Here is a 9634-nt window from a genome sequence, read left to right on the forward strand (position 1 = left end):
ACGCCCAGTAAATTTTAACCAGTAAGTTAAACGACCGACTGACTCAGGCGTTTGGTATAATGACTGAAAATTGAGTCAGTTAATGAATTTCATGATTCAAGATATTTCAGGTAACACACACACACACACACACACACACACACACACACACACACACACACACACACACACACAGCCTCATCTGTTGTATATCCCCATTCTGGCTGATGGCTTGGGTAATAACTCCATGGAATGGGTAGGGAGGCTCCTGCACACAGCTCAACCGCTGGAGCAGGCAGCTGTACCAGTAACTCCTACAGTAGCAGCAGCAGCAGTGGCCATCCTCCGTGTAGGGCGTCTGCAACTGAAGCAGTAACTCCCGCAGTATCAAAAGTGGTCATCCTCAAGGTAGGCCATCTCTCCAACTCACTCAGACCAAGAAAGACCGGGGAAAAGTTGTGTGTCTCACCGTAACCTCAAACTCACCACAGTGTCTCCCGTGAGGATCGATGATGCCAGATACCTAGCGTCAATGAGGTAGTTGGAGTGTCTCATCTTAGTATGGGAGCTGGTTCGAGTGTCTCTTGTCAGTATGGATCATGACATCACCAAGGCCTTGGTGTTAACACCCTGGCTCTGCCTCTCATCTCGTCTCGCCTCGCCAGTACTGTGTGTGGGTCAACTACTGGATCCTTCTTGCTTTCTTGTAGACAAGTTGTCGTGCGCTTCCAAGACGACCCCCAACCCCTCTGATCTCTCTCGTTAAGCGTTCCGTCTTAATGATGTACATATCAGGGAAGCCAAACCCAGATGAATTTGGTTGATACGGAAATAGAGAGAGAGAGAGAGAGAGAGAGAGAGAGAGAGAGAGAGAGAGCATGTGTGTGTGTGTGTGTGTGTGTGCGTGTCTGTGTACTATGACAATCATTAATAAGCTTAATATCATCCTCACTTTATCATTATCATCACATCTCAGTCATCATCATTTTGTATATATCTTCAATTGCGACAAAGAAATAAGGATAATGATACGCCAATAAGATTCACACAATAAGAAACTATAATGCTATACCTTTACACCTTGATTATAGACCTTAATCCAATGCATTAACCTGTCGCTAAACTTACGTCAGCCATCATTAACAACATCCTAATTACACCTTCTTTCCAACCATCAACATCATAAGCACATCCTAATTCTATTTTTGTCTGGTGATTATGAAAGTTATCATCAAGAACTAGTTACCCATTTTGTTATTCATCATCTTCTTCATCATTGCTATAATTACTATAATTACTCGATTTCTCTATTACTATCATTGCCAAAGATCTATGATAAATCTCAGACAAATTACATCGATTATCATCAACCTCGTGCGTCAGTAATTATCATGTAATTCAAGACATTAAAGAGCCAGTGTATAAAGTTCAGACTGCCAATCATCCTTTCGTTTAAATTAAAGTGAATTTGGAGGTACGAGTAAATATGAATCAATCATCAGGGGAAAAAAAACGCAAGAAATGGTTTGATAACTCACAGGGATAGAAATGATAAAGAAACTTAACCATAGTGACTACAGACAAAAAGATAATTATCATTCTGTTTAAGTACATAATTACTGATGTTGAGAGACTTTAGTTTAATCTCTCATCTCTTGATGATCTGGTTTTAGACCTTCAGTCTCTGAGGTTCTGGGAAGAGGAATGCTTTCTGGAGGGAAGACTCAAAGTAGGGTGATTGCTTCCACACTTTTGCCTCCTTCTTCTTCCTCAACTGAACTGTGTTTGTGTTGTAGTGTACCCGGTGCAGCACAGTCTCTATTGGCTCCAGGTGACCGAACCTTTGCAGCTGATCAAGCACAGTGTTCACGTACAGGGATCCTGCTGTGACAGAAGGGGAAAGTGGTTTGCAAGTCAGATGGGCCAAACATATAATCGACATAAGATCTGCTATGTATATATTTCAGTCTCCCCATAGTTGCGACCTCAACTCGAAACCTATGGTAAAAGATCTGAGCTTCTGGCAAGTAAGATATTATTATGTGAGTTATGTACGATGGTACAACATGACCTCTCGCAGAATCAAAGATGCGTCGGTCAGTTACTCTGTGGTATGAGCCAACGGCCATTCTTGAAGCGTCATCTACACACATGACAGACGGGACCACTCATCATTATCAAAGTGTTAGCTTTGCTTATAGTTGGGTTAATTTAGCACCTTGACTGCAAACAGTCTCAAGAGAAATATATATCAACTTTATGTAATATAGGGAGAGTAAAGGGGAAAAAAAGGTTATCCAGTAGCTGAACCAATGTTATTAGTCAAAGACAAATATAAAGAATATAAAGAATGTTGATGATGATAATGATAATGATGATGATAATAATAATAATAATAATAATGATAATAATAATAATAATAATAATAATAATAATAATAATGATAATAATGATAATAATAATCATAATAGTTTCTTATACACAGTTACCCTTCCCGCCTCAGTGAGGGCTACCTCACTGATTAGCAGTATTAACGGTAGTCTAAGCCTTACCTTTCCGTTCTCTCGTTGCTTTCTCATACCACTTTGTGGCGTAGCAGACGAGGGTGTCAGCGAAGGGGTTCATGTCGCAGACATTCGTCCGATGACCATAATCCCTCCTCCACGTGTCACCTGCGTTCGGTTCAAAATCGGTGAGCGAGTCTGTTCCATTTCCCAATGATTCGTTATGAGCACCTGAAATGAGGCATGCGTTCAATCGTTCGTCCTTTTCAAGCTACATCTGATCAGTCAGGGAACAGAAAAGAGGTGTTGAAGGTTGGGGAACGTGAACATTTTGTAATAATGAATCTATTTTACATCTAGTGTCCAACACGATAGATTGGACGAACACCAACCAAATCAATTCATCAAAATCCCTGAGAGAGGAGGACTTTAAAAGATGCATCGCAAGGCATCTGAAACCGTAAAAACCATACTGACTATTGGGAAGAAGGGAATGAGATTCCAAGTGTCTGAGAGAAAGGGAGACTTCAGAAGAGTTTCAAAGGCTATGGAGACAACAGAAGTGTGAGCACTGGGACGATAGGTAAAGGGGATGAAACAGTCTCTACTTTTCTTGGGTGTTGACTGCACCAAGGTATGCTTCCAAGAGGGAGGGAATGTGTGGGTTTTTAGAGACAAAACCAGTGAGGCTATGGATGGGGCCTTGATAGACTATAGTGCAAAGACATTTATATTTCATATATGAAGTTTTAGCTTTTGCATGTGGAGGAATATATAGCTATGAAGTAGTTACTTCTGGGCCAGTAAACTTTACTAGTAATGTATTGCCATGTTTTCTGAAAAGATAGTTAGCTGTTCATGTAAGAAAATTCTCTGTTCTTAATAGTGCACGGAATAGATAAATGATTTGCTGATTAATGTGGATTAGAGTGGAAATATTTGACAATGTGTGGCGTTTTACCATGACGCTCTGCCTGCTGACATAAAAGCCATCATTACGTATGAGAGCGCAAAGCTCCAACCTTGTTACATGACTCGAAGTTCTGAGTGTCCTTAATAGATAGTCTACTCACTTTGAAACGTCGCTTGACTTGTTGAATATCTATGTCTGGTTGCACACGCCTGAATGAAAAATAGTTTGGGTTTCTTCAAGAACCACTCGATCTCTGTAAAAGGCTGGATGAATTCCTGTCTTTTATGGATCTCGCCATTTTTCACCTTCAGGAGTTTCTTGTCGCCGTGTGACATGAACCACACTACCAGGCTAAGGGAAAAAAGAAGTGTCGGTCAATGAAGCAGGTCACATTTTTACGAATTACCATTATGAAGTTAAAGCGTCAGCCTGTGATCTGAGCTGCAAACACTTCGTAGTTTTGAATCTATGAACTTATGAATTTCAGAGCAACATACGATGGAAATATGGACACTATTCATGTTATCTGGAGCCAGTACATCCTCTGTTTACTACATGAAGGGTGGATGCCAAGTTGTATGATGGTCTGGCAAGGGGGTTTACTTGTCTGCTCTACGTTCGTGCACTTACCTGTCATAGAATTTGTTCCTTGATGTCTCTACTTCCCTTATGATGTCCGCTATCTGTTCCTTGGTCGGGTTAATCTTCTCGACAACGTCATACCTATAGTGTGACCCAAACAATTCCTTGACATTCTTACGGTCTTCCCTTGCTCCTTCGCGGCCTTCTTCCATAGTCAGTATGATGCAGAGGCCGGGAGGGTCGGAGGCGATAGGGTACCTACCGAGCTGGCTCAGGATGTCGTCTATCCGAGGCTGGGCCTTCTCAAGTTCTTTTAGTGAGTCGAAGATGCTATAGAGAGTGTGCAGGTGGAGTCGCGTCTGAATACGTTCCTTCATCAGTACCAGAACGAAGTAGTAGAATGCCACGTCCTTCAGTTCAATCATGCCCTTCAGTTTCCCAGAAAATATTTCCGGTTTCAGTTGGCATTTGACGCGCATGATGACCCTCGTCTTCGTGTCCCTCGAGGGAAGACATGAGTCGTCCCCGTCCTCACTGTCTTCATCCTGACTCAGAGCTTGATCTGTGTCGCAATCCAAGGTAGAGGAACTTGTCTCCTTATGGAAGAACTGGTACATATAGCGCACTTCCTCTTCTGTAAGCTTGTTGCAGATCTTCATCAGAACTTTGTTCTCAGAGTAGACGAAGTAGGTCTTCCAGCGCTTATATCCGTCCTCTGTGACGGCGGGAATCTTCCTCGTAAAGATGATGTTCTCCGAGGTTTCGCTGATGGCCTGTGGGACCGGGTGACCGAACATGTTCAAGATTTCGGAGAACTGCAGGATCTCCTCTTCTGCCTCGCTCAGGCTGTCCCGGCTTGAGTTGAAGTTGTTGCTCAAAGTGATGGAAGTCCTGGACGAAGTCAATTCCTTGCACTTGTCCAAAAGATTCATGATGCGAAGCTTCGCCTCCTCCCGTAAGGGCGAGTAAGACCCAGACACGAGAGCTTTCTGGAATTGAAATAATAATGTGTAAACTGACGAATAACGGAAGATATACAAGACGTAGCTACCTATTCAAGATCTGTAGATTTCCACGTATTCTTCAGGGAGATTCGTCCCACATTATTTACACTGTTAAGACAAATCACGTATCATAGTTCATAGTGCTTGTGTAATGACAATATTCGAAGAGAGACCTTTCAATTACCTAGACCAAGGGGAGACAGAGGAAAAACTGGCATGGGTGTTCTCTTTCCCGGAGAATGCGTGAAGATGAAGTTGCAAACAACGACAAAGGTAAGGGCATTGAAATATCTAACAACCATAACTAAATGAAGATTAGCAACGTGGAAAATACTGTGTCTTTTGAGATTCTCAGACGTTATGTTTCTGTGAGGCCTAGTCTAGGTGGGACGCAACACTCACCGAACGTTGATGACCAGATGCATTAGCCTCTCGTTAACTTACCTCAAACGACCTGCATATCTTCCTCGTAAAGTCCGGGTTTTCACTGACGATGTTGTCATCCTCCTCCACAAACTGCAACACAATGTTTGATCATCGGCTAAGTTAATCATGGATCTTGTGTGACATTTGGTTAGGTTTTGATCTTTATCTATCCAAGTTGATTTCATAACTTAAGTCTCTTTTCTTTTATATATATTCCACCGAGACAAAACTTTCTGTGCCGCTGGTGAGGAGTAATAGTAGTAGTAATGCATCAACGATAAAAAGCAACAGAATTCAAATCCACAAAACAGAAATGTCTTCAAGAGTCTAAATAAACAAAGAAAAAATCATACTGTCCAGAAGCCATAACACTTGCCTGGGACCTTCTGGTCTATACATTGATAGACAATAGACCTTTGATATCTATTGGCTCTTGATTATTATAGCGTTTGTATGTTGCCTCATCTTACTAAGGTTGAGGGTAAGGTTGAGTGCTGCTTACCTTATTCGGGTTGATGGAGAGGAAGAGAATCGTTGGCAAGTCTTTATCTCTGATCAGATCAAGAAGGCGTTTTGAGGATTCCAATGCTGTTTCCGCTCGCTCGTCTGTCCGGGTAGAGAAGCAGATGTTATCTCTATTGGTGTTATCTTTGTTGATGATGTGATTGCTGCTCGTGTTTCGCAGAAGATTTTTTTACAATCTTGCTGCTCAGTGTATTGACTTTCGTACACACACACACACACACACACACACACACACACACACACACACACACAGGGGTCTCTCTCTCTCTCTCTCTCTCTCTCTCTCTCTCTCTCTCTCTCTCTCTCTCTCTCTCTCTCTCTCTCTCTCTCTCTCTCTCTCTCTCTCTGAGGAGAACATGTGAAAACCCACAGAAACAGAATCCTGCAACCCATAAGTGGAACTGCAATATAAGTAGAATAGCGTCAAATACACATAGTGTGAAATAATAGCAAAGACACAGAGGAGCATTAAGTATCCCATCACACGATTCTTTGTCATGGTATCAAAGCCTGATAAGTTGGGGTAGGAACTTACTTGATAAGATGATAGCACATTGAACACTCGTATGTGGTGCCCTTGTAATCCAGTTCACTATCCTAACGTCGGAAGTGTTCACAGAAATACTAGACACAACACAGTATTCAAATGACTTAGATATAATAACCAGAGAACGAAACGGTTTGGGAGTCGTGGATTGGATTAGCTGGATATAAATTCACACAGTGAAACCTTATCTTCAGCGTTTTGTTGTAACACGTAATTAATGCCTGTAACTTGTTACATAAAAACGCAATTAGAACAACTGTCATTATTTTGCACCGATGATCTTGAATTCATAAGAGGACACGAGCATCGTAACGGCAAAATGATTCGTATAAAGCCAATCAAAAAGGAATTACATTACTTTGTCATCGGAAATGATTTGGACATGTACACGCTTACGTAAGACATTCGAAGCAGTAGTGGAAACAAATATGCCACTGCGTAGCAGACAGGTATTTTCCAGATTTAAGCCAAAACAGTAAGTAGTGCCTTGAAGGACAATCCTGTATGTTTTCTGTGACGATAGCAAATGAGAAGCAAAAAAAAAAAAAAAGAAAAAACGAACAGCAGCCAATATGACACGAAGTTATATAAATCTGCATGGAAAAGAATTGGAAATAAGCATATACATCAAGGTAAACAAGTATATACATCAAGGTAAACAAGTATATACATCAGGGTAAACATGAACTTGAAGGACATATTGATATGATGATAGCGAAAGAAAGACCAAAGTAGTTCACAGTTATGTTAAAGGCAAAAGTGTTATCAAGCAGTCAGTTGGTCCACTGGTGATGGAAAACAGTTCCTTAATTCAAGACACCAAAATGACCATGAAAAGATCTTAGACAATTTATTTCGATCTTTATATACCAATGAAGGCAAAACTCTTGTCGCAAATTCAGTTCCACTTTCGAGGAGAGGAAAGCATTATACAATATATCAACATACGAACTCAAAGTACACTGTCAATATCTGATGGAATGGAAGACATAAGACGGTAGGACACCAATATATTTTGTCCACGAACAGAAGCTAAAAATAAGATAGTCAAGCCCTAATTACCCTTTCCATTAGGTTATTTTCTGCAGGAAAGTTCTGACGACTGGAAGTTTGCCAATGTAAAGACCGATAAGCAAAACTCGTTATAATTTCCTTCCCAGAAGTTGTTACCCAGCTGGCTGAAAAGTGGCAGTTGGTAAACTCATGATGGAAAATCATTATTCGAGATAAGACTAATAATATCGTATGATGAATGACTTCATGAATGACTCTCAGCATGATACTATTGACAAGTGTGATGTAAATAATGCAGATGATGATGACGTCATCCGACCCTAGACCTCAGGAGGGGTTAGACGTAACAAGTGGCGTGCCACAGGAACCAGTCTTGGGGCTAGTTTTCTTTTCCACACATGCTGAGAATTAAAATTCACAGCGTTGTGAATATTAGAATTCACACACGATCGTCAAGTTCGGGAAATAATGCTGCAGTAGAAGCTGAATCTACAGACCTGCAGGACAACAACCATAGATTAATAGACGACCCGGTTCACAAGTGGCAGAGGAGAAAATCTTTCACCTCAGCAGTGAGGACGTGAAGGCAACTTACAGTATGAATTGCTCTGACACACAAAAGGAAGATCAGGAGAGACGCTTAGCTGTCATACTCTCTGGTGACCTAAAGCTAGAAAAGCAGCGCAGGAGAAAAAAAAAGGGTGGATAAATCACTATAGTTCACTGGTGCGTTCCCACCTTGAATAATGTGTTTGGTTTTGGTTACCGTAATCGAAAAAAAAAGGAAACGGAATGGATAGAGCAGAGCGGCGAAGTACCAAGATGGGGAAACAAATATAATGAAAGTTAGGTTAAAGACTTCAGCTTATTTAGCTTGGAAGAAGAGAAGGTCATAAAGTTATTCGCTAATGATACAGAAAATGATCATAAGTTTTCATACTGTCGGTCGAAGCACCTTTCTTATCTCATTCATTTTGTAATCAACCGAAACTCGTGGGAAAACGAATGGATTGGAATGAAGCCAAGTACTTTTCCTTCAAAGAAATTGTTGACGTATAGAATGATTTGCCAACTGAAGTAGCTGGAAGCAGCACCTATATAGGTACCTTAAAGAAGGGACGGACCTGACAAACGATTAATTTCGTCAACAAATGATATCATTTGTGTCTCCTTAGTTACAGGTAAAGTTGACAGGTGTGTCTTCTTAAGCCAAGTGTTTGCTTTCGTACCCTCACCACATTGACATTTGTGCTTCACACGTCTTCATCTGTCACAAACAACCTCGTAAGGATCCAGTTGTCTGTTGTTGTTTGCATTCCTTTTGTATCCCACTGTATATATCCCTCAACATAAAAAATGTATCCTAAACATTCCCTTTTTTTTTAATGTATCATTACAAAAGAATTAGTATGACTTAAGGGAATAGTGACCCATATAAGAGACAGTTTTGTGATGATCTACACGTACTACCCTCATCATCTAGACGTCCTACTATCTGATATAAAAAAAAATGATGAAATATCCAAGAAATAATTTTCAATTATCTTACGTTTGAGTGGGGTCTCTCCTTCTCTGGTAACAGTAGGGGCGTCCATGTCTGACTACAGCTGCGTTCCGACTGGCTTCAACTAAGTGTCTCGTTACCTCGTCTGTTTTCTCTTATCTAATCATTTGCTTCATGGAATCAGCTGCCTGATATAACAAGACTCATCCTCTGCTCGCAACTACCCACTGGCAAACTGGCAGGAGAAATTCCTTTTCTATTAGTTTTATTTTTTAGGTATGGTATCAAATTTTTGATAATATCTTCCGCTTCTATGACGTCAAAAGTGAATGTAGGTTTATATATATATATATATATATATATATATATATATATATATATATATATATATATATATATATATATATATATATATATATATATATATATATATTATCCCTGGGGATAGGGGAGAAAGAATACTTCCCACGTATTCCCTGCGTGTCGTAGAAGGCGACTGAAAGGGAAGGGAGCGGGGAGCTGGAAATCCTCCCCTCCCGTTTTACTTTTTCCAAAAGAAGAAACAGAGAAGGGGGCCAAGTGAGGATATTTCCTCAAAGGCCCAGTCATCTGTTCTTAACGCTACCTCGCTAACGC

The 9634-nt window shown here is 40.6% G+C and overlaps 1 protein-coding gene across 2 annotated transcripts; it reads right to left on the reverse strand.

Moving 5' to 3' along the window:
- Positions 1–1016: 1016 nt before the first annotated feature.
- Positions 1017–9169, reverse strand: LOC139763802 (uncharacterized). Of its 2 annotated transcripts, none has more exons than XM_071690073.1 (7): positions 9044–9169; positions 5911–6014; positions 5427–5498; positions 4027–4967; positions 3557–3747; positions 2532–2714; positions 1017–1860 (listed from the first exon to the last, which is right to left on the reverse strand). In XM_071690073.1, exons 1-7 carry the CDS (start codon positions 9087–9089, stop codon positions 1649–1651), a joined length of 1749 nt encoding a protein of 582 aa, XP_071546174.1. In that variant the 5' UTR covers positions 9090–9169; the 3' UTR covers positions 1017–1648. The 2 variants fall into 2 exon arrangements, with proteins under 2 accessions (XP_071546174.1, XP_071546165.1); XM_071690064.1 differs by having other exon boundaries at positions 1017–1863.
- Positions 9170–9634: the final 465 nt, after the last annotated feature.

This window comes from Panulirus ornatus, chromosome 3, assembly GCF_036320965.1.
Source record: "Panulirus ornatus isolate Po-2019 chromosome 3, ASM3632096v1, whole genome shotgun sequence".
Classification (NCBI taxonomy): Eukaryota; Metazoa; Arthropoda; class Malacostraca; order Decapoda; family Palinuridae; genus Panulirus; species Panulirus ornatus.